This window comes from Ambystoma mexicanum, chromosome 1q (assembly GCF_040938575.1).
Source record: "Ambystoma mexicanum isolate Mex_15411 chromosome 1q, UKY_AmexF1_1, whole genome shotgun sequence".
NCBI classification, from domain to species: Eukaryota; Metazoa; Chordata; class Amphibia; order Caudata; family Ambystomatidae; genus Ambystoma; species Ambystoma mexicanum.
In genome coordinates this window covers 1,340,777,173-1,340,801,619 of record NC_090922.1, presented here as the reverse complement: position 1 = coordinate 1,340,801,619, position 24,447 = coordinate 1,340,777,173, and the positions used below count along the sequence as shown (strand labels likewise).

Below are 24,447 nucleotides of genomic sequence, written 5' to 3'. Positions count from 1 at the left end.
CACCACTGCAAGCGAATAAAGCAAAGTGAGAAGGAGACAGCACAACATATGCAGGCAAATGAGGCAAAACTGGTACAGAGGAAGTTTGCTAAAAGAGGTGTAGAACGGGTGGTGTCCACACCTGCACAAACAGAAGCAACAGGGAGAGCGCTGGGGTCCAAGGATGTCCTAACAGCTACGTTTTGGCCAGAGGAGGACAAGGGTAGTGGGGAGGAGGACAGCAGTGCCCCACCCAGGAGTCGCAGCAAGGAGGTCAGCAGCACGGGTGGGGAGGATTCAGAGGGGGAAGAGGGAGATTTGGAGGAACGGGTCCGAGAAGGGCGGGTATGGGTCTTCAGTGTTGGAACTGCAGGAAGTGGGGACACTTTAAGAGAGTCTAGTAGTAGGCCAGGACTTGAGTACAAAGCATACAACAATTGCCACCCACCACCGAGAATGAACTCCCACCCCAGCCCCTAGCAGCGTACTCTCATCAACAGCAACCACAACAATACAAACAGCAGCAGCAGTACCCACAGCAAGCAATGCCTCAGCATGGAAAAGGCAACATGCAGCAAAGTGTCCAGTGGCACAATAGTGCCTTACAGAGATGTGAGCGTGATAGGCAACAATGCTTTCACGTTCCCCGGGTGCAACACATACCCTTACCTAGACAGCCCACAGAGAACGCACTTGTGTGGCCAGTACCATGTATGACCGTTCATCCTGATGAGGAACTATTGGTGTGCGCAGACATAGGTAACAAACTTTTTATTGTCGACATGGGTGCCACAAAAATCATGCATCAGTGAGGGAGACTTCTCGCTATCAGGCCACACTCTTGACATGCATGGCTTCTCTGGGACTGTCTCCACGGTTCCGTACACTAAAGAGGTTGACATCAAAACAGGGTGGAAGGTGGTGCAGGCCCTACTATATTCAGAAAGTTCGCCAGTGAACTTGTTGGGCAGGGAACTGCTCAGCAAGCTCAATATGACAATATTCACAGACAATGGCATAGTTTGTGCAACGCCAGGCAAGTGCGCCATCAGAGCGATGTTGAGTATTCATGCAATGGGAGGAGAGGTGGTAGTTTGTGGTATACACATAGATCCGGATATGTTTGTGTATGAAATCACTGATTGTGGAGGCGGTGCCTCAGATTAGCAAAGGGTGCCGACGAGTCCCCTTTGTCTTTCGCCCTGTTGTGTCCCCTGAAATAGCAGCAGGTACAATACTGTCCCTAGATTTACAAGGACTGGTGGTTTCAGTAAAGAGGATTGTTGTGATAGGGACTGACCAAGACAGATGAGGTGCACAATACTTTCCACTGATAGACAATACCACTGAAGGAGGTGACTGATGCAGAATTATTTGAAGACAGGCCAGATGATGGAGAGATTGTACGAGCAATATATATACCTTGTGAAATAATGGTACAGTACAGAAAGGCTCAGTGTCCAATGGTGGTCCTTGCAGCCCCACCCCAGTTCGCTGCCACAGATTTACAGCAGGTGCATGAGAGACCTGACAACTAACCCCCATGATGTAGGGTTTCTGCAGGGAGTGACCCCAGTGCAAACAACATTGAAACCAGAAGCAGTGATACCCCGAGTAAAATAGTACCCAATTTCCGGGGAGGCAGAAGAGGGAAATCAAGATACTATAACTGCCCTAATAATTATTTTTATCAATGTGTTTTAGTTTATAAATAAACTTTTCACATACAATATAAATCAAACATAATGTATAAACACATTTATAATCCATATACAACTGCCCTAATGAACCAAAGGATAATTGTACCGTCTACCTCCCTATGCAACACAGCCATATACCCCATAAAAAAGGCAACAATGGGCAATTGGAGGTCGATGGGGATTTGCTGTGGTTCCCAACCCTGCCATGATTTTGAGTAGCATCTACAAGGAGGCAACACATTTTTCAACTGTTGACCTTAAGAATGCCTTATTTTCCATACCGTTGCACCCATACTCTCAGCACCTCACAGCCTTTCCTCATGGGGGGAGGAGATTCGAAATGATATGTTACTCACCATAGTGACTAAGATACTCCTAGTCCACAGTTCCCTTTCCTCCATATTATATGGGCGTCCCTCGCTAGGGACGAGAAACAGAACCTTTTACACCAGAAAAAATGGTCTTTCCTTTAAATTTGGATGCGCGCGGCCCTGGGAGCATGCACTCACTTGACTCCACCCACTGGCGCCACCCCATCCCCTTTGACGCGTCGACAATATTACAATTGCCTAATGACACAGGTTTATTATAGGGGAGGATGGAGGGACATATGGAGGAAAGGGGACTATGGACTAGGAGTATGTTAGTCACTACAGTGAGTAATTTATAATTACTCCTACGTCCCGTTCCCTTTCCTCCAAACTGTATGGGTGATTACCACTGAATGTAGCCCCAGGGTGGAGAGTTGCCCCTCAAGTTCTTCAAAACTGCCTGGCCAAATGCTGCGTCAGACCTGGTGCTGGCATCCAAGGAGTAGTGCTTGCAAAAGGCAGAAGGGGTAGCCCAAGTAGCCGCTTGCTAATCATCTGCTATGGGACGCGTATTTGGAAAGACACAGCCGTGGCCTTAGCTCTGATGGCGCAGGCGTGCATGTTTGCTGGTGAAGGCTTGTGCTGCCCCTCATAAACCTCCTCGATGGCCATAACCATCCACCTTGCTATGGACGCCTTGGAGGCTTGACAGTCTGGTTTTGCTCCTCTGAATGTAATGAACAGGGCGTCCTATTTACGGAAGCTCTTCGTCCTGTCTAGGTAGAATCTTCGAGCAGACCCGACATCCAGACAGTGCAATGCCTTCTGAGCCTCATTTATTGGGTCTACAAAGACAGTCCCATCTCCTTGTTCAGGTGAAAGGAGGAAACTACCTTAAGAAGAAAGGCAGGATGTGTTCGAAGCACCACCTTGCCCCTGTGAAATGTTGTATATGGCTATGAAGCAACCAGGGCCTGAATTTCATGGATAAGGCGTGCCAAGGTGATACCCACTAGTAGGGCCGTCTTATTGGTAACCAGCCTGCTGTCCGCGCACACAATAGGTTAAAATTGTTCGCCAGGGCACCCAGCGCCACATTAAGGTCCCAGACTGGATGTGGACGCTTGATGGGCGGATACAATCTGGTCAGACCAGCCAGGTATCTCTTAAACCACCAGATTGGAGGATGAGAATGGGAGCTGTCTATTTGAATGCAGATAGATTTTCTGCTGATCATGGTGAGAACAACTTTGAGCGCAAACCAGAAAGCCATTATCTCGAGCCAGTTGATGTGTTCCAGCTGCTCCTGATGGGACCACACTGCATGGACACTGTGGTTATCCAGGGTAGCCCCCAATTCCTCTAGGCCGTGTCTGTGGTAATGGTGATCTGTGGTAACAGCTGCGAGAATGGTCCGACTACCCGCAGATTGGTGTCTGTGCCCCACCAGACTAGGTCCTGGTGGAGATGTTGTGGTATGCTGATTGGCTCCACCCGAGATCTCAGCTTCCTAGAATCAGGAGAAGGGAAGTGAAGCTGCAGCCTCCTCATTTTGAGCCTCGTATGTGGCACTGCAAGGAGACATGCCGCCATTATTCCCAACAGGTGTTGGTACCACCATGCCAATGTTACTGCTCTGCTGAGAAAATGCCCAGTGGCCCTCTTGATCGCTGTGATCTTGTCCTCTGAAGGGAATATCCTCTCGGTCCTCGTATCCCATATAAGACCTAAAAAGGACAGTCTGCATGGGCAGTAACTGACTTCTTGAGATAGATTGAAAATCCCAGATTGAAAATCCCTCATGCACAGGGCAGAGTCTATGTGCTGTACTGCCTCCAGGGACCCTGCCCTGACAAGCCAGTGGTGGCCCAGTAGAGCTGCCACTGCATTCATTAGCCTTGTAAAGACCCTTGGGCGAATTGAGCCCAAAGGCTAGAACGCTGCATTGAAAGTGAAAACGCATGAGCCTGAACCGTTGGAGGCCCGATTGGGTTCCCAAATTGGGACGTGCAGGTTAGCATCCTTCACATCCAGTCTCCCAGACACAAGGTCTCTGCAATAAAGGCTGGGCTAACAATCTTGAAGTTTTGGAGGGGGAGGGAAAGGTTCAAGGAAGATAGGTCCAACACAACTCTCTGGCCAGCCTGGCTCTTTTTGTGTATGGTGAAAATTTGTGAATAGAAGCCCTTTCCTTGCAGGGAAGCTGGGACTTCTACACACCGCCTGGCTTGCTACGAGCAAGTGGCTTTCCGCCAACAGAGTTGCCGTACCAATATGCGGGAGTGTAGGGAGAGGAAGCAGGGAAATGGAGGAATTGGTAGCCGGAAGCCCGTAGATACCACTGCAAGGATGAACAGGTCCGCAAACCTTGTCCGCCAGGAGTGTATGTGAAGGGCAAGCCTGCCCCCCACCGGAGACTCGTGGATCCGGATGGACCCATCACAACTTCTTTCCCTCTGAGGCTAGTGCTGAGGAGGGTGACTGGAAAAATCCCTAGTTAGCTGCCTTGTGCTGCTTGCGTCTGTGCTGGCTTGGGGACCTGTCCGGTTGCCTAGACCGTCTCTCCTGGAAGCCCCTAAAGCCACCAAAGGCCAGACTTTGTGCGCTGGTGCGTTTGGCCTGTAGGTCTTGGGTGTGTTTTTTTTAAAGGATTTTGCTGTCTGGGAGCTATTTTTCTTGTCGAGTTCCTCGTCTGTTGTCAAGTGGAATAAGTCGCCCCCCTCAAACGGCAAATCGAGGATGTGCTCCTGCACATCTGGGTTGAATGTTGTTGCCTTGAGCCAAGCTGCGGTCCTCATGTCGGTGGCAATACATATGGCTCTGCCTGAGGTGTCAATGTGGGCCACCATAGATTCCATTATATCCTGGGCCACAATTTTGGCCTCCGGCAACCCAGACATGAATCGTGCCTGGCTGTGGGCAGGGAGCTCTGGAAGTTAGTCTGATTTCCTGCCTCAACCTTTGATTAACAGCCACCAACACGGGTTCAGCGTTGGCCTGACGCAGGTGGAGCGTGGCATTTGAGTAGATCTTTTATCCAAATGCCTCAAAAAGCTTTTCCTCCATGCCCAGGAGTGCAGAAGCGGATGCAGCTGAGGTCGACTGTTTTGAATATAGCAATGCCGCTGCAATAACACAGGAATGTGGCAAGGGGTGCACCAGCAATAAGTGGTAAACCCCCTCCGTCTGCCAGTATTTGGCGTCCAGGTGCTTGTTGGTAGGCTGGGTAGAGTTTGGCTTGACTCAGCCCTATTTGGCTAAGGCTTCAACATACTTCTGAAGAGGGATTAAAGTCCCAGGAGGAGGACAAAGCTAAGTACCTCAGCCAGGACCCTGCCTTGGGTTGCTCCACCTGTGGCTGAGGGATGCCTAGGTACTCAGTCAGACCTGCCAACCTCTCATGGAATGCTTTGACCGACTATGGTGTGTCCGGGTGTTCCTCCTCGTCCGTGTCCGCCGTTGTGTCCTGCAGATCGGGGGTGTAGGAGGAGTGCTGGGCGCAGGCAGCTGTGGCGTGCTGACCGTCGATATCAGTGGCTGCACAGAGGGCGGAACATGAGGCTGAGCTGCCGCGACTGGCGCAGGTGTAGGAGCCAGGGGCTGAGCTGGACCCAAGGCGTATACCCCAGTTGGTGTTTGGGGTGGTACCAGAGGAAGCATGTCCCAGATTACATCCCTGAGGATGGTACCCATTTGTGGAGATCTTACGAGGGTGTGAAACCTCTCCAAGAACCTATCCTCACAAGCAGCTGGGGCACCTAACGGTGTAGGGGTGCTGTGTCCTGGGTGGGCCCTGTCTCACTATAGTATGCGTACCTTCTCTGCAAAGTGGAGGGATAAGATGTGGACCAGGTGACAGGCGTTGTCAAATCCCATCTGGATGCGCCCTCCCCTGCCTGATCTCTGTGCGGAGAGGGTGCCGGGTGAGCTGCCATTTTGTCTGGCCACCGGCCATTTTGTCTTGCACCGCGACACATGCCTGAGGCATGGTGATTGATGAATCGGGTCCAGTCTCTACCTGCACGCTGAATACCGATGGTTGCGACCTTCCCTGCACCTCAGGTCGAGAACTGGGAGGCGGAGTGCCCTCAGCCATGGTGCCGGTAGTGCTGCATACAGGTTTAAAGGGAAAACTATTTTTTTTCTGGTGAAAAAGGTTCTGTTTTGCGTCCCTAACGGGGGACACCGATACAGTATGGAGGAACGGGGGACGGGACGTAGGAGTACATACGAGATTACATCAGGGTTACTGTGAGAGCCCCAGTATTTTTTACAGAATCCTCCATGCAGATTTAGGAAACATTAAAGCGTCCTGTTAAGGATTTCAATCAGGCAATACACCCGGTTCTCGCCTATCATGTAATACACAGATGAAATACTTATTGTGTCTATAGGTTCAATATTCTGAGTGTTATACCACTCATACCACACCCCTCCTCAAAATACCCTCAGGTCACACTGAACTAGGAATCAGGCTAGTTGGTAAAGGTAAATAGTTATTATTTAAAATTCATATCACGCATCTTTTTTAATATATAAGGGGCAGCAATCACCAATGTGGTGACAATACAATTGAGAAAGTAAGTAAGGCTATTGAATTCACTTATAGCAATACAGAATAGAAAACGCAGGAAAAAACAGTTTTGGTTGGTGAAAAGATAGCGCTTAGGTTAAGGTTTCCCCCTGTCAAGTTCTTAATTCACAAATGAGCAATTCTACACAGATGTAAGTAAGCAGCAGGTATTCAGGAATGTGGAACAGTATACAGTGTTTGAATATAATCGTTCCTCCCCAAACAAGAGAGAAAAGCACTTTTGGAAATTGACACTTTTTAAACTGACAGTTGAAAATGGCTTTGTGAAACAATGAAAGTGTGCAAAAATCCTTAAATTGATAGAAATTCCTATGAGAGAAACACTAAACAGATTCTAACCAACATGAACTACAAGATGAGCAACAGAACACATTTTAGATCAGAATGGAAGTTAAGAAACACTTTGAATGGGAAAAGGCACGTGGAAAACATCTGCAAAAATGCAAATTCAAGCCTAATTTCCGCTATGCGATTCTTAATAAAAACTGTTTCGCAATGCGGTTTTTGGTTGTGGATGTAGCTACAGGTCTTAGGTTTAACTGAGAGTTGAAATTAAATCTCCAACTTTAAAATTGAAGAAGTTATGCAAGTTTAAATGAGTCATTTTGAAAAAAATAGCAGAGAAAAGCAGAAATTCGGTTAACATGACAGACTGGTTTTATTTAAACTATATTAATGACTAAGAAAAATAGAAAGCCGCCCGGGAATCTCCACAGTTACGCACGGCCGCTTGCAACTCTTCACGTGGCGGATACTACGTTTTCTTTATGGAAATTACTTTATTTAATCCAAATCACTATGAGGTAATGGTCTAATGAAACAAATGAGAAAAAAAATCAGTGTGAACACTAGGGATTACAAAAGGGTTGCGAGGATGGTTCTGATAATATCTGCGGTTCTTAAATTAAAGAGAGGATAGGTTGAGATTGGGATAGGACAAGGCAAATACTATGGGTTACTATGATTTTTGTTTATACTCACAGTCCATTGTAAATTAAGATTGGACCATCAGGTTCCGGTCATCACGGGTCAGGTCTACAGGCAGAAGGGCACCTCTGGCGGAACTGGATCAGCTGGGTCGTTCTGGTCAATTGAACTGAACCTCAGGCTGGATTAGATGGATTGGCCCTTCTGGTCACTGGACACTGTAGGTTAGCGGAATAGCAAGTTTCAGCAGGCAAGCCTTAATGGTAGCAAGCCAGACAGGATCAAAATTAATTTCCCTTAAGTTTGGGATGGTTCAAGATTTAGGCCTAGCTGAAAAGATTTCAGCAAATGCCGAGGTGTGGGTTTTGCAAAGTAGTCTGGAATCAGGACAAGATGAAAGGTTCTGGAACAGGATGAAGAAGTCAGGAACAAAGCGCTGCACGGAAATCAGGATGAAGTCAGGAATCAGTGTGTCTGTGTGCAGTGAAGTTCCTATATTTATCATGCCAAGTGACAAAGTTTATGGTATGGGCAGAATTTCGAACCACACCCCCACGGCTGAGATAGGTTAAAGGCACTTGCCTTTTTTCTGGTTGGAAGTCAGAAAGAGCCGTCATATTTTATGATGCGACTTGGGAGCTCCCACTTTGATTTGAACCACAATTTAACTTTCCCACAAATGCACATTTCTATAAGTATGCCCTCCAATAAAATCGGACACATACATTACATATTTTGTGGGTTATCCTGACATCTAACTCCCATCTCAGTAAGCGCTGTCTGTCGTTCTGTGGAATTCTGTCAATTTTAATCATAACTGTTTGGACTAACAGTTCTTAATTCAGTACATATCTGGGCAATTATCCCTAGAACACGGGTACACAATATTATATTTGCAGGATCAATAGTTTTGCCACAATTATTCTTTTTGTGTAACTTTGGTTCCTTATGTAGTTCAGGGTTCACTCACAGAAAGCGCATACAATTAGAGTTACAACTACCAATTTTTAGATTTGTCCGCCTTCATGTTGCAAAGTTGAAGGTTTTCAAAACTTAACAAATAGGCATTTTAAACCACAAATATCTTTCAGCAGTTTTATTTTCTTCTTTCTACTGGCAACAGCTGTCAAATTCCTTTGATCAGGGTGGGGGTCCAGAGGGAAGTTCCCTGCCCCTTCCCTGAAGGAATTAGTGGCCAGCCTACTATTGTCCTTGGCTGGGCCCCAGACGAATGTCTAATCAGTTCATTGTTGTCAATATGTGAGAACCTCTTGCAGCCATTAAGCCTTCCTGCTAGCAGTGGAGTGTCAACATAAGTGTCATCTTTCCCCGGCTGGACACTGCCAAGTCAGAAATAATTATTTAATTAACTCTAGACTGGGTTTTGACTTTAAGATTCACCTAAATCTTACATTTAAAACATAAAAATGATCAGTTTATAAGGAATTTGGACATTTAAGGAATTTGGGCGTTCACAAAAAAAAATGCTTTTAAACAGCCGATGTTGCACTTCTTCATTGAAAAAGCACATTTAAACTGAATCCTTTACATCAGAGTTTCCTCTGCAGCACACATTTTGTATTCAGCACCAGTTCTTCATTTAAGTGTTGAGATTTGTTTGCAGTCTGGAAGTAAATATCCAGCTTTTGCTTGGAGTTTTCTCTGCACAGCTAAAATTGTGAAATGTTTTGCCATTTTCAGATGCATTTCTCCTGTGGAACTGAAAGAAATGTTGCTGGTCTGCCTTTTTCATGAGAAACATTTCTTAGCTACAGTCAGTCAATGAGGCCAGGGTTCTCTGGCCACACTGGATGATCTGTAATTCTTTTATTTTTAATGGTTCACTGGAAAATGAATGGATCTAGCGCCAAACAGCACTTTGAAGGATGCAAAGCTGCATTTTTTAAAAGGCATTCCCGGTTTTTAGCCCAATTCTGTGGCCTTGCTTCATGTTAAATGCAACAGCACCCACTGGCATTCTCCTGCAGTGAGTTCTGTTTTCACTCCCACTTTGACTGTGTGTGGCAGCGGTGTGCAGCTTTTGCAGCTTTTTTTATGATTATGACCCATGCGCAGTTTTGCAGATTTTTTTGCGCACAGGGGTTAGCGCATCCATTTTTGGCTGGTTCTTTCCCCATTGGTAAAGGGGTGCAGTGGGGCACATCAGCATGGGTAAAAATATCCCACAGTCCAGCACGATCATCTAATATGTAGACGACTTGCTATGCGACTCTGAACAACAGTGTAGAAACTACTCAATAACACTCCTACAGCTTCTGGCCCACAAGGGGTACAAGGTTGACAAAGCAAAATTGCAGTAGTGTCCCCAAGATGTGTTATACTTGGGGCAGTTAATATCAGCACATGGCAAAAGAAAATTACCTGCCCATGCTGCCTCTGTGCGTGCCATCCCCCAGCCCATTAAAGTAAACGAAATACAGAAGTTCAAAAGATTGTGCAATTACTGCAGGGCATGGATCCTTGATTATGCAGCATACACGAGACCGCTCCTACAGGGCCTCCAAGAGGCACAAAAAAAACTGACAGCAAAATTGCACAGACTGAAGCGATGTTACAGAATTTTGACGAACTCAAAAAGGGGATTTCAACAGTACCCAGCCAGAAATGTTACTTCTCACATTCCAACGGCCTGCTTAAGACTGCTGTGTTAACGCAGAAGAGCACAACAGGCCACAAGCCATTGGCCTATTACAGTGGCACGTTATCCGTAATGCAAGGGCAGTTTGCCTGGAAACAGGCACTTGCAGCTGCAGCCTTTGCTATTGAGAAGAGCTCCACCATTATCATGGGCTGTTCAATTACGCTTTATGTGGAACTTCTTTGCCATCCTAGAAAGGTCGAAATCTACAACTACTCAAAGAGCATTTGCATACAAGATCATTCTCTCCAGCCGAAATCCACATTGTACGATGTAAAAAAGTAAACCCTGCGATATTCATACTAGAAATATGCGAGATATGCACTGATGAGGACTTGGCCAGACACGATTGTGAGAGGTACAAGGGGACGGAGAATGACATTTTCAAAGCAAAGGACAGACCGCTTCTTGATGGGTCAGTGACAATTGACCAAGACACAGGTCTCAGGAATACTGGTGCATCGGTGGTGCGCCTAGTGGACGGTGTATACGAGACAATCATTTTGAAACTGCTACCGAAGCATTATTCGGCACAGGTGGCAGAACTCATTGCATCTATTGAAGCGCTGCAAGCATCACAAGGGTGCCATATGACCGTTTATTCAGACTCTGCATACGTCACTAGCACAGTGCACGTTGGTCTATCCAGATGGAAAAGGAGGGGCTTAAGGAGGGCGGTTGGGTCTTCAGTGCAACATGCAGCGTTATTGGACAAGATAATTTTCGCACTTTCACAGACTTGGGTAGTATGCTGCCCACACTAGCAACACCGACGAAGTGTCATTCAGGAACGCAGCTGGAGACACAGCGGCCAAAAAAGTTGTTTACCTCCCGGCACCAACTTTGGCAGAGTATGTCATCACGACACCCCACCCCTGAACGGCCACTTATTTCAAACAGTGCCCTGCCCATAGCCCAGATGACATGCATTACTTACCGTAAAAGCATTTCTGAGGATTGCATCTGCTTAGATTCACATGCTGTGCATATGGTCTGATATCCAGTGGTAACCGCAGAGTATTGCATCTCATCTTTCGGGGACGGAAAGAGGACGCCGGCATAGGCGTGTCTGTAACACTATCCCTATCGTGACATGTGTAGTACCCAAAATACCTCACGCGCCGAGGTCCCACCGATTGTATTTTTTCTGCTATGAGGGAGCCCAAGGCTATAGTGAGCGAGTACATACTAGAGAAAGTAGTAAGACGTCTATGTTCCTTCCACCCCGAGCGGGGAGGAAGGGAGGGCGCATGTGAATCTAAGCAGATACAATCATCAGAAATGCTTTTACGGTAAGTAATGCATGTCTTCTGATGCTTGTTAATCTGCTTAGAATCACATGCTGTGCATAGACTAGCGAGCAGTATCCGAAGTTGGAGTGGGTTGTGAGAAGGAACAGTAGAGAAAAGATGTCTTAGTACTGCTTGTTCCACCTGAGAATCAACCCTAGAATGAGTGTCTAGGCAATAGTGTTTTGTAAAGGTGTGTACAGAACTCCAGGTGGCCGCTTTGCAAATGGACTCTAGGGGAACATTTGCAATGAATGCTATGGGTGCCTAGAGTAGAGTGTGCTCTAGGCTTGAAGGGCAGTTCTCTCTTTGCGAGAGTGTAACAGTGTGATGCATTTGACAATCCTCCTTGAGATTGCTGATTTAGAGACAGGATCCCCTTCTCTACCAGCTGCCACTGAAACAAAGAATTGTTTAGTCTTCCTCAGTGGTTTAGTTCTTTCCATGTAAAACATGACTGTCCTACGCACGTCTAGTGTGTGAAGGCTTCTTTCGGCCATGTTAGTAGGTTTCTGGAAGAATGTGGGTAGCTCAATTGACTAGTTCACATGGAACTTTGAAATAAATTTTGGCGCAAACCTGGGGGGTGTGCGCAGAATTACCTTATCTTTGTGGACTGTAACAAAGGGGTCTAAAACAGAAAAAGCTTTTGATGAATAACCATAACCGTTGTTATAATTCTACTGATATCTAACAATTATATTGCCAAAAGTGTGCCCTTGTTTGCCCCTCTCTGTTGTTCGAGGGACCCTCTTTATCACATCCTTGACGCGTGCCCAGTGTCCCACTCCCCTCTCACCTGGATTTCTCTGGATCCCTCTGTATTGGGCAGGGAAATTAGATCTTCCTGTGTATATGGGCGAGTTTGGGAAGAAGCAACAGCATGGCTGGCGCCTTACTATACCCTGCATATAACCATGTGCGCCAAAGCCACAAGCATGACTCTGGGAAGTGTTCGGCAATGGAGAGGTAGCCTCAGGGACTGAAGACAATATCCCTCTTAAAATAATCTGTCTGAGTTTAAGACTGAGTTGGACATCTTTAACATCTTGCCTTAATCTCCCATTATGATCCATTTAAAATGATATCTGCAGTTTACATCACACTAATTGTTCCTTAGACTTTTTCAGACTCATTCAGACTACCCTGGCTAGTATCAAATGCCTACGTTTTGGAAGCCAGTGTTTCATATTTTCTAATTCCTTCTATAATGAGTCTCTTTGTGGTAAATCTATGTTTCATCTGCTGGCTCATGACTAACAATCTTATTTAATACTTTCTGCAGGTTTTCGATCTCTGACTTTGCATCAAAGATATTTTGTCATGGTGTTCATTTTGTTCCTTAATGCAACATTTAGCTCTGTTTCACTGCAAAAATGTGTGTGCCGCCACTTTTTATCTTCCTCTATTTCAGAGAGTGTTAGCTGTGATGTAAGCTGATACATTCACTAAATTGCAGTGCCTCTCTCTTGTGGTAACTGAACACTTTGTTTCCTAGTGATTTTTATATCAAGATATAGCTGAGAAAATGCTGTCTGTGTCATTAAGAGTCATTATACATTTTGCATTTTCATCTTCTTTGTTTCAATTGAATTTGTATGTTCACAATGTCATCTAATAAGCCATTCATATATATGGTTTGGTTAGTTATTATGGCCTTCATCTCACGTGTCTTTAGACACAAACTATGAATATCATTAAGATCTGAAAATTCAGTCTTTAGGCACTGCTAGGCTTCTTGCACAAGTATTTATTCTGCAGAGGTGGTTCACTTCAAGTGAGCTTTCTGCCTACCTATTCTCCATCATTTGAAGATTAAATAAGAGTGTGCCGAAACACTCACAAGGTTCGGTTTTTCATCAGCCTTTGTGGCAGTCACATTTTTGTAGAGCTTCGTGTAGCTGGCCTTGCATCGACCAAATAACTGTGCCTACGCCTTCAATCTTGTGCTTAATTTCTTTCTGCTAAATTTCCAGATCGTGCCCCTGTCATTGAAGTTTCCGGATCCTGCACCTGCCATTGACCGTGCAAAAAGTATCTATTTATTGCATGGTCAAGAGCCAGAGACACAACTAACTGGATGTCCTGTGATATCATGCCTACATATTTACCGACCTTCGATCCTGTTAAAAATCCACTTGAAAGCTTTTTCTGCATTTTAAAATCTCTTCCAATTGAGCAGTCAATTCTACAATCAACAATTCACAATGACTGGCTATATATCCTATCAGACTACACAGCAGGGGCAATCTAATTTTGTGCAGTAAGGTGATTTTGCACGCACATGCTCTTGTGCAGTAACCCAACGCCCCGGATCAACAAGGAATATTTCTATTTTGAATGCATTTCATTGTAAGTTCCTATTAGTGTAACACACCGATCTAGTATCCCAAACCTATACAATTTGACTGCACAATTCTGAGCAATAAAATTTGCAGTGCATGTTTCTCAAAACTAGAAATTAATTTTCCAAATGACCAACATTCAAACAAAAGTGGTTTCCAGCTTTACCCTGGAAATCACAATGTGCTATTAAACCAAAAAGAAAAAGTCAGAAACCAGACTACCTGCCTTCATGAATCTCACTTTGAAAGTTACTCTCACTAGGCATTCCAATTACGCCTTCAATAACTTTTGATATGGGCCACAAAGATTTGTCGATATTTCAATATGATGCAGCCACAAACATTTGTTGATTACAACACTTTCCAGAGACTTGCTTTTCTCCAATACCAAGACAAGTGTAGTACCAGACAAAAATCACTATCAATGACATTTAATGTGTTCAACTTGGCTGAGCTGGCTCCCTGTAGAAGTGTGAGATTGCTAATGTATTGTCTATGTGCACGTAATTTAAAACGCAGACGATGGCCAATTAATTCACTACCTCTGAGGTGTTGCTTGTGTCCATGGTCCACCAGCTCTCCTTGTGAAGTTCTATACAGAAAGCAGAAAACATCAAGTCATGCTTCCTGTGAAACTCACGCTCTGCAGGGCCTTCAGCAGGAGCATACCCTACAAGAAAAGGGAGACTGTAGTACCCCAGTCTGCATGCCAAATGAGCCATGCAAGGCTAGCAAAGCAAAATTCCCTCTGTCTTGCGTGGGCTATAAGTCATGAGGAGGCCATGGCACCATGCACATGCAAACAAGATATCAGTTATGCAAGCGGGAAGTGCTTTTTTTTTTACTGGGTGTCCCCTCCTCGGACATCCTAAATGGGTGCCAAGTTGCCACCCTATCCACCCATTATGTATGAGCTTGTATTGGACAGCAGTGAAGTGTTGTGTGTGTGAACGTAACTGTTGGGAAGGATTTCCTTTTTTAACCTTCCCTCCATAGTTTGCTATGGAACACCATATTTTATCTGGTCATGTTTCTTTGAAGAGAAGTAAATCCTTCAGATTCACTTCCCTTGCCTTTTTGTTGATTGTTATGGGGAAATTGATCAGTCCTTCAGACTACCAGTACCGGGAAAAAGTTTCCCTTTTTAATTCCTGCATTGTTGAACACTGCACCATACACCTTGCAGTGCAGTGCAACGGGGATACTTTTGTTATACCCTATTTTTTTTACAACACATGGAATTTGTGGTTACTTTCAAATGTGCCCAAAGACAAGCTGGTGGCAGCAGATATATTTTTTACTGTATTGTGCATTATAATTAGTGTGCAAATTCGCATTAACTGCATATGGCTACTAAACGTGACTCGTGCCCTAAAATGTCTGTCATAAGATTTCCACTTGCTTCTTTGGCCATATTGTTGTTTGGCCTTCTTGCTGCTTTGCCAGGTCAGGAATATTCTTATAAGGACATGCACTTGCTTGGGAAAGCTGCTGCTTTTGCGGGCTAGTGCTGCCTTTGTGCGTGTCGCCCAAGAAGTGGTTGGGGCAGTCTAGTCCCAGTCCACATCTTTGGTGCCAGAGAGTCTAGGTGTGGGGCAAATATGAAACCAATAGTTGTCCCGGATTGGACTGGCTGTTTGAATGGTGCAGATATTTACCATTGGAGGACTTGGACTTGCTTCCAGCTCGGAATTTGAATAAGAAGAGGATCACTGCAGCCATTTCTTCCGATCATTGCTGGAGCCAAGAATCCCTTGAAGAAGAGCAGCCTTCTGATGATCCAAAGGAGACTCCACAAGTGGCCAACATAACCTTCAGTAGTCACCCTTGTGAAGGCCTGCTCTTATGCCTGATCTCCGAAGACCCCTAGCGGTGATTCAGTCCTTTGACTAGTGGGACCAACTGATCTGAACGCCTTCTCGAGGATCCTGCCCTTCTGAGCGTTCGGAAGTGTCCCTGGACTGCCCGGTGGTCTGACCAACTGTCTTTGTGGCCTACCTCACCAGAAGCATTACCGTTCGAGTCCGGAACTTCAGTGGCCGCCAGCTTGTGCCACAAGAAATTCAGGAAGCCTTCTCCACGAATTTCAGCTTTCCATCTTCACGGGAACTGTCCTGGAGCAGCTGCTGTGACTGCAACTGGAAGGAAACCTGTCATAGCCTGGGTGCGGAGACCATTGCTGGAACTCACCTTCATTCAATCTCTGAAGTGTCCTGAAGAGGCCTGCATCAGTGGTTCTTGCATTTCTTCGACAGAGGTTTAATCTTGCAGCTGCACCTGAACAGAAGGATCCTTGAACCTGCAACTCCTACGCACCTCTCACCAGAACCAATAGCAGAAAAAATTCAGCCCCCAGACAACCCTCAAAGTTATCTGGGAAAATCGGGAGTCAGGGGTAAGTAAATGCAGTGTAACTCTCCCCGCCTCCCCATCATCCTCCATAGGATAACAGTGGGAACAAGACCCTTTATCTCCTTATTCCATTCCACTCAGCTTGCGGCCGTCGAACCTGGGTCGAGTATCCTGCCCCTGGGTTAGTCTCGGATCCAAAAGATAGTAAACTACATACTTACCTCTGGTAAAATAGTTATTGGACTTTTAAACTATGACCAACACAAGCTTATTGAACTTGCCTCCAGAGACTCCATTCTGGTGAGAAACATTGTGGCTCCTGTGACTTTTGGGCCCAAGGCCCCATTAATTTTATGTTTGACTTCTTAAGATAGGTTTTTATCTTGTGATCTGGTTCCATCATTGACTGCATCTAAAATACTTATACGTACCTGCCTTTGTTAAGTTATTTGATGTATATTTGAACCTATGGGGACTGTATATATCTCAGAGTGTTGTGCAACAATATTAGCTGTTATATTAATATTTCTGTGTGTTCATAAGGTCTATAATAGTTGTATTGTTATGACTGTCTAAATTGAATTATTGTATGCCATAATGTGTGAACTCATTGAGGGCCCGTAACCCCACTCTCAATCTTCTGAGAAAAAGCCTTGTCTGCTCATTCCACATACATTCATAAAGTTTTGGCAAACCTCTCCAAGTTACCTGTTCACTATAACTAGGATGGCCTCCTAAAATCGGTCCACCAGGCCAAATTCTGGAAATCCATCTGAACAAATGTAGCAAGTGGGCAGGTGGCCTTTGAGAAGCTTGGTTACATGAAACTACTCTGTGGTGTCAGTAGAATTCAGTTACATACAGATTTAAAAGTAAGGTCAGCTGTGTGGTGTTATTGACAGTTAAGGTACATCACCTTTGCTCATGCAAAAATATGAGAAGATGCGTCTATATCTAATGTAGAGGCGTATCTAGCAAGAAGTTGTCTTCTTTCACTTTTGATCCTGATAGTCCCACGCTATAGGGAATAACAAGCTGATCACTGGAGTTCTATTTCCAATGTTTGAGTTCATATGTAGCTCAGAATACATTAGATTCTACCTGTACTCTATTGCTGATAAGGTAAGTAAATAATATTCAGCTAAGCAAAAAAAGTGGGCACCACACTAAATTAAAATAACTTGTTTTGACTTGAACAGTTCAAAATATTTCGATTGCTCCATTAGAATCTTCAGGAGCAGACAGGAGTCTAGAGACACCCAAACTCAAAACAAATCAGTGGGGCAGCTTCTTGCCCCACTAAGTAAATAATATTCCCCTATTGGAAAGAAGTGCTGTTAGATCCTTATTGGCACCCAACAGGGAGAAAATCAGAACCCTTGTAAAAATAAGCTTCAGTGATACTGACAAGCAGATCTTTCCTTGGCTGACCATCTGTTTTGGGGTCTCCGACACCAGTAAAAATTAAATCTTGATTGCAATACATTGTACCATTGCAGAATAGAAAGTTTATATAGAATGAATTATTGCTTGCAATTTCAACCAGTGGAACAAACTTCAGAAGGTTTTCTATTTCAAGGTGGGAGTAATTAAGGAAACAAAGGAAAAGTATTTGGCAAAACAAATACTTACTTTTTTCTAAGGAGGGAAAGTATACTTCCTTTGCCTTCATGTCCTATCAACCAGGATATATAATGAAGCGGCTTCACTCTGAAAATAAAATCAACATAAAGGAAGTTATCTACATTTTTAGCTGCAATGCGAATCCATCAATTACACACCTCATTCTAGCATATTTTTAACACACATAGTTATTGGGCAGATTGACTAGTTTAAATATGAATTATTTATCTAGAACAATTAACAGATCTCTGCCGTTGTCAAGAAGAGTACTATGCAATCCCACAAACCCAGACATCAAATACTGGGTCTTAACTGCCACAAAGATGTTATCGCCTGCAACGAAAATACATAACTTACTCGAATAGATTGGTGAACAGAAAGGTCAGAAGGAAAAGACCAATATAAAGAAGCTGGATCCTCTGACAGACAAAAGTAGGTCATATGAATGGACAAACATTCTTCCCCCAGTCAAGGGCATTGAAGCAGAAGCAGACCACCTCCTTTCCTGAGCAATCTAGTAACTCGATGGAGCCAGAATGCCCAGTTACGGATATGCTCCTACAATTACCAATTTAATATTCACCTTGACAGAATTGTAGGAGCCAAACTATTTAATAAGGATTGCGGTTTTGTACTCTTCCATCCAGGCCGGTCTCCTCCATATGCTTAGGAACTCCCACGACACAGGGACCATACCAGAGCCCTTTGCGAAAAAATAGAGTATAGAACTTTCAAGCACTTCCCTAGCACTGACGTGTAAAAGACCCCAGATCCTACCACATGCACCTTGCCCAAACTTCAATCCCTTACTCTATGATCTGAGAAGTCCTTTATAACGTGCCTGTACACACATTTCTAGGAGCAATAGGGGGGGTTCAAACAGAGTCAAACAACAAAAAACGTGTGCAAGTGCGAACTACGCGAGGTGCCGGGGGAGGAAGAAGTGGGGGGTGCTAGGGAGAGGTAAGAAATGCCATCAGGGCAGCATTGCTCCGAGGACGAGGAGCCAGGGAAGCGTGACTCTGGAAGTGCAAGGAGGCAGGGGACTGAAGGGTTACAGTTACAGCCCCCGAGTTAGCAGTAGGCCCGGAGGCAGTGCATGGGAGACTGGTCAAGAGGAGCCTGGAGTGATATGATATGATGCGGCATTTATAACGTGCATGTACACAAGTACAAGACAAGGAGGGGGAAACTAGGGAGGACAAAATAACAATCTTACTCCCCATTATGTCATTCAGATCGCACAAGTGCGGGGAGAGGGAAGGAGAGAAGAGCTAGGGGGGAGGGAGAAGGGGGAAGTGCAGTTAACTCAAGTGCAGCCAGTGGGTGGCTCATAAGAGCAGAGAGAAGGGACTGTAGGGTTGCAGATACAGACCCTTAAGTGCTGAGGAGGCCAGAGGCAGTGCGAAGGCAACTGGACATGCAGAAGCCTGGGTACGAGTTCAGAGGGTGACCAGGTGACCAGTGCGAGGGGCAGTTAGGTGCATCAGCTGGGGGGTGAGGAAGAGGGAAAGCGGAAGCGAAAAGGAAGGTCTTGAGTTGCTTCCAAAACAAGAGGTGGTTCTGTTCAAGTTTGAGAGAGGCAGGGAGGCTGTTCTAGGGGGAGGTCCCCAGACAAGGAAATAGCTCTGCCACAAACTCTCTTCTTGGAGAAGCGTCTGACCCTCCGAGTTGGAGGAGGATGAGCGGAGAGCTCAAGAAGGAAGATGTTTTGGAAGAGAACGTTGGAGGGAGAGTGGTTCCAGGCCCCAGAAAGCCTTGTGTATACTGCAGAGTGTACCGAAGTTGATCCTTGCAGCCACAGGGAGCCAGTGAAGAGATTTCAGAGATGGAAAGATATGATCCCTGGGCTTGAGGCCAAGGACAAGTCTTGCAGTCATGTTCTGGATAAGTTGTAAAGGTCGAAGAGTAGAGGCAGAAATATTTAGAAACAGGCTGTTGCAGCCTAGAGAGGACCAGAGCTCAGGAGACAGTGAGCTTCGGGGTAAATGAGAAAAGGAAGAATACCTCTGAGGTGGTGCAGCTGATAGTTTGACTTCTTAGAGACGTCGGAGATGTGAGGAGAGAAAGAGAGGGTGGAGTCAAAGATGATACCAAGGTTCTTAGCCTCACAGGAAGAGCAGGAAGAGGGCCCAGAGTGGGCGGCCAGTGAGAGGAAAGTAGGGAGCAGGTGTCCCAATGAGGAGAATCTCAGTTTTACTGGCATTAAGGCAGAGATCATTGGCGGCACACCATTCCGGAATTGCGGCCGGGCAGTCTGGTATGAGAGAAGCAGCAGAGGTGGCTGTGAGGAGTCTGAAAGAGAGCTCAGTGTCATCCGCATAACATTTAAAATTGGAGCGATTCAGTGGGCAAGAGGTGCCAGGTAGTGATTGAAGAGCCAGGGAAAGTGGTTAGACCCCTGAGGAACACCACAAGTAGAGAGATAAAAGAGAGGAAAGACCCCAGTTGAACCTGGGAGGGACGGTCGGTGAGAGAGGAGGTCAACCAGGCCAGGTCCTGATCAGTAATACCAAGACTGTCCCGGAGACCATTGAGCAAGGATGGCATTATTGACTGTCAAAAGAGAATCGTTCAAGGAGAATTAGGACATAAGGGAGATTAGAGTCAAGATTGGGGAGCAAGTCTTCACGGGTGTTCAGGAGAGTAGTTTCAGTGCTTCTGGCAGCTCTGAAGCCAGACTGGTGGTCACATGGAGGCAACCAACAGATTAAGAATGTAGATTAAGATGGGAGATGGACAGCTTTTCGAAGAGCTTGCCCAGGGAAGGAGTGATGGAGATCGGGCGATAGTTAGCCGTAGAGGAAGGATCAGCCGAGGGTTTCTTTAGAAGGGGGTGCACAAGAGTGCTTAAGGAGCGCAGGAGTTCTAGTGGCAAAAGAGTGATTGCAAAAATCGGCCAAGGCTGGAGCAAGGGTGTCAATGTGGCCCTTGATGGTTCTGGCTGAGCCAGGGAGACCCTGCTTTTATGAGACTTTCGTAGATCAGATTTGTCTAGAAACATCGTTAGGGGGTGAACAGGGGAAAGGAGGAGAAAGGAAGAGAGATGGCCTCAGTCGGGCCAGCAGTGGTAGAGGAAGAGGAAGAAAGGGTGGACAGGATGTCCTGAGTTTAGTAGTGAAATGAGAGGCCAAGGCCGTGCAGAGGGCCTGGGAGGGAACAGAAGAGTTAGAGCCTGCAGCAGGATTGGTCAGCTCCTTGCAGATTTTGAAAGGTTTGGCGGAGTTGAGGGAGACTCTTGGGGTTGCCAGGCAACCAGTCAGTGCAGCAGACAGGAGGGTTAGCATGGGAGAGAGAAAGCTTCCGGAATTTCAGGAGGTCTGGCTCAGGTTTTAGAGAGGCAGGGAGGAGATTCCAAAAGGAGGTACCTGCAGAGGAGAGAGGTCTACCCCCAACCCCCACACCCTCTGCCTGGAGAAGCGTCTGACCCTCAGTATTGGATGTGGCTGAGCGAAGGGCTTGACAAGGAAGGTGTTTTGGAAGAGAGTTGGATGTAGTGCAGGCACCGGCCCCAGAAAGCTTTGTGGACGATGCAGTGTGTCTTGAACTTGATCCTTGCTGCCACCGGGAGCCAGTGAGGGGTTTTCAGGGCTGAGAGATACGGTCCCTGGGCTTGAGGCCAAGGACCAGTATTGCAGTCCTGTTCTGGATTAGTTGCAGAAGGCGGAAAGTAGAGAGAGGCAGATTGAGAAAGAAGCTGTTGCAGTAGTCCAGCCTAGAGAGAACCAGGACTCTGGAGACGGTGAGCTTTCTCGGGGAAAGTGCGAAATGGGAGAATACCTCTGAGGAGGTGTAGCTGGTAGTGGGCCTTCTTGGCAAGGTGTGTGATGCGAAGAGAGAAGGAGAGAGTGGAGTCGAAGAGGACATACAAGTTTTTTGCCTCACAGGGAGGCGAAGGAAGGGGGCCAGAGTGAGAGTGAAAGCGGGACCAAAGGTCCCAATGAGAAGGATCTCAGTCTTACTGGCATTAAGGCAGAGATTGTTGGAGGCGCACCAATCAAATATCGGATATAAATCCGGGAATGAGCGAGAGAGGAGAGGAGACTGAGGGGAGCCTGAAAGAGGCAAGTGTTAGCCGCATTAAACTGGCGCAACTGATCTCTACCTTCTACTCTAACGTTCAAAAGGGACCAAGTAGACATTGAAGGGTGAGGGGTTAGAGCCCTGGGGTACACAAAATGAGGCGAGGTAGATCGAAAGGACCCAAGTTGGACCTGGGAGGTTGGGTCCAGGAAGATCCACTCTAGGGCCTGATCTGTGATGCCCAGGTTCTATTGATCAGGATGGTGTGACTGACTGTCAAAAGCAGAGGAAAGGTCAAGAGGAGTGAAGACAGAAGGAAGGTGTGAATCAAGATTAGTAATTAGCTCTTCATGGGTGTTCAGGAGAGTAGTTTCCGTGCCTCTGGCTGCTCTGAAGCCAGACTGAGTGTCATGGAGACAAACAGATTCAGTGTGGAGAGTAGGCTGGGAGATGGCCAGCTTTACCAGGCGTTTGCCCAGAAAAGTATGGGATGGACGACTGACACTCTAGAGCGCCTAACTAGTGACAGTTCAGGTACTGAGGCCAATCATGTGGCTAAACACATGCTTTGCCTCAATGGGATTCCACAAAAGGTCTCGCATCCCGATTCAGACCTCAGGCCCGAGACTCCAGAGTACAGGGAATGTCTCTCCAGGCTAACCACAACAAAGGAAGCTGCAATAACGCACAGCAAAAACTAAAAAATAAAAGGAGCCTCTATCCATGTCACAAGACAATCTAACAGTGGCCCCTAGCATTCATGTGTCGGTTGCACAAACGGTGAAGTTATGCTAAAAGGGGAGTGTGTTCAGGCAGTTTTTGCACATGCCCCTAGCGAGGGCTGTACAACAAATGACTTTAGTTGGGGCATTGCACCCAGCCAAAAGGGAAGCCAAATCTCTTAAAATTGTGTCATGGCAGTTTGCTTAACCCAAAGAAGGGAAAGTAGGCAGGCCCAAATGTACAATTAGGATACACCTTTGGTGTGTATGTGCGTGTATAAAACAAGTTTATTTTGCCTATTTTCAAGCTTTCGTAATATATCACCACTTCCAAATGGCAGGGATGGATTAAGCCTTCTATCGACTCAGTTACTTTTGGATCGACACACTATTCAACATCTGCAGGGCTGCTACGTGGAGGTGCACGCACACCTTCACAAAGTTCTACTGCGTCAACAAGGATTCCAGAGAGGAGCCCAAAGTCTGCCAAGCAGTTCTACGCAACCTGTTCTCTTCATGCGAGTCTGTTCCAGAGGTAAGAGGTCATTGCTTCTGTTGAGCCTTGCCACCTCCCGTGGTTGTGTGATGTTGTACTGCTGTGTATTCGCAATTCATGAGCATGTGAATCCATGCCAGACCCCATGCTGGAGAAGTTTGTTACTTACCTGTAACTGTCTCTGGCATGGATTCACATGCAAACCATCCCTCGGTCCCCTCTGCGGCTCTTCTGCCACTTTACGTGCTACCAAATCCGACGATGGCTGCCAGAGACGGGGCTTAGGGAGAGGATGGGGGCAGTATGACCCAGAAGACAGTGATTGGTTTAGAGGAGAAATACAGTTTTAAAGTGAAAGTGAAACTGTTTTTTCTTGTACTGAGGATTCCCAGCCTGACAGGGAATATTAATAAGCATGTGAATCCATGCTAGATCCCATGCTGGAGAATGTAATTGGCATTTATAGAGCTCACGAACACCAGCAAGGGCAACTTGCCTGCAGAAACCAGCAGGTTAGATTTTAACAAGATAAGTCTTCAGGGCCCGGTGAAATAAGAGATGGTCCTCCAAAGCCTGCAGGGCCCAGGAAGTAGTATTGCAAAGGGTAGCAGCGACCACAGAAAAGGAACGACCGCCCACACGGGCAAGCCTGAAGCGGGGAACCAATATCCTCAAAGTAGAGGGCAGAGATGTAAGGCTGAAATTGATCCTGCAGGTAAACTGGTCCAATCTCAAAAGGCAAGATGGACCACGCAAAGGACCTTGAACCTAATGCGCTTAGACACCGACAGCCAGTGAAAGCTATGCAGGAACACTTACCACCAAGCAAGCTGCAGAGTTATGCAAAACTTGCAACTGCTGCAGCTGTCACTCTGGCTGAGCAAAGTAGAGCGTATTGCAGTAATCCAGGGAGCCGGAAGACAGAAAGGAGTCAACCAAAGACCGAAGAGGAGTGGGCAAATGGGGAAGCACTTTCCGCAGAAGGCAGAGTTTAAGAAAAATAGACTGACAATACTGATCTGACTCTACATGGAGAGGGAGTTGGACATTTTAACCCCCAAATTCTTCACCACCGAAGTGGGCATAGGCAGGGGACAGAGTTCGGTTGGCCAGCATGCAGTAGACCAGCAGGACGATACAACGCTGAGCTGACGCAGACAGATCGAGCCCCACAAGAATCTGCGTAACCTCTGCATAAGAAAAATACAGAAAACCGAAAGAGTGAATCCACTTAACAAGAGGCTGAATATACAAATTAAAAAGAGGAGAAAGAGCGGACCCCTGAGGAACATCACAAGTGAGGGGCTTATCTGCCGAGATAAAAGGAGAAAGAGACAGAGACTGGGCGATCTGTAAGAAATGAGGCAAACCAATCCAGGACCAGACCCAAAAAGCCGGCTGCAGACATGTGTTCCAACAAAATGGTG

The 24,447-nt window shown here is 46.1% G+C and overlaps 1 protein-coding gene across 1 annotated transcript in view; it reads right to left on the bottom strand.

Moving 5' to 3' along the window:
• Nucleotides 1–24,447, bottom strand: part of NRDC (nardilysin convertase) — a 1,236,039-nt gene that overhangs the window by 1,008,323 nt on the left and 203,269 nt on the right. The window contains exon 11 of the mRNA XM_069642204.1: nt 17,789–17,866. Coding sequence (XP_069498305.1) covers nt 17,789–17,866 — 78 coding nt within the window. The remainder of the gene's footprint in view (nt 1–17,788; nt 17,867–24,447) is intronic.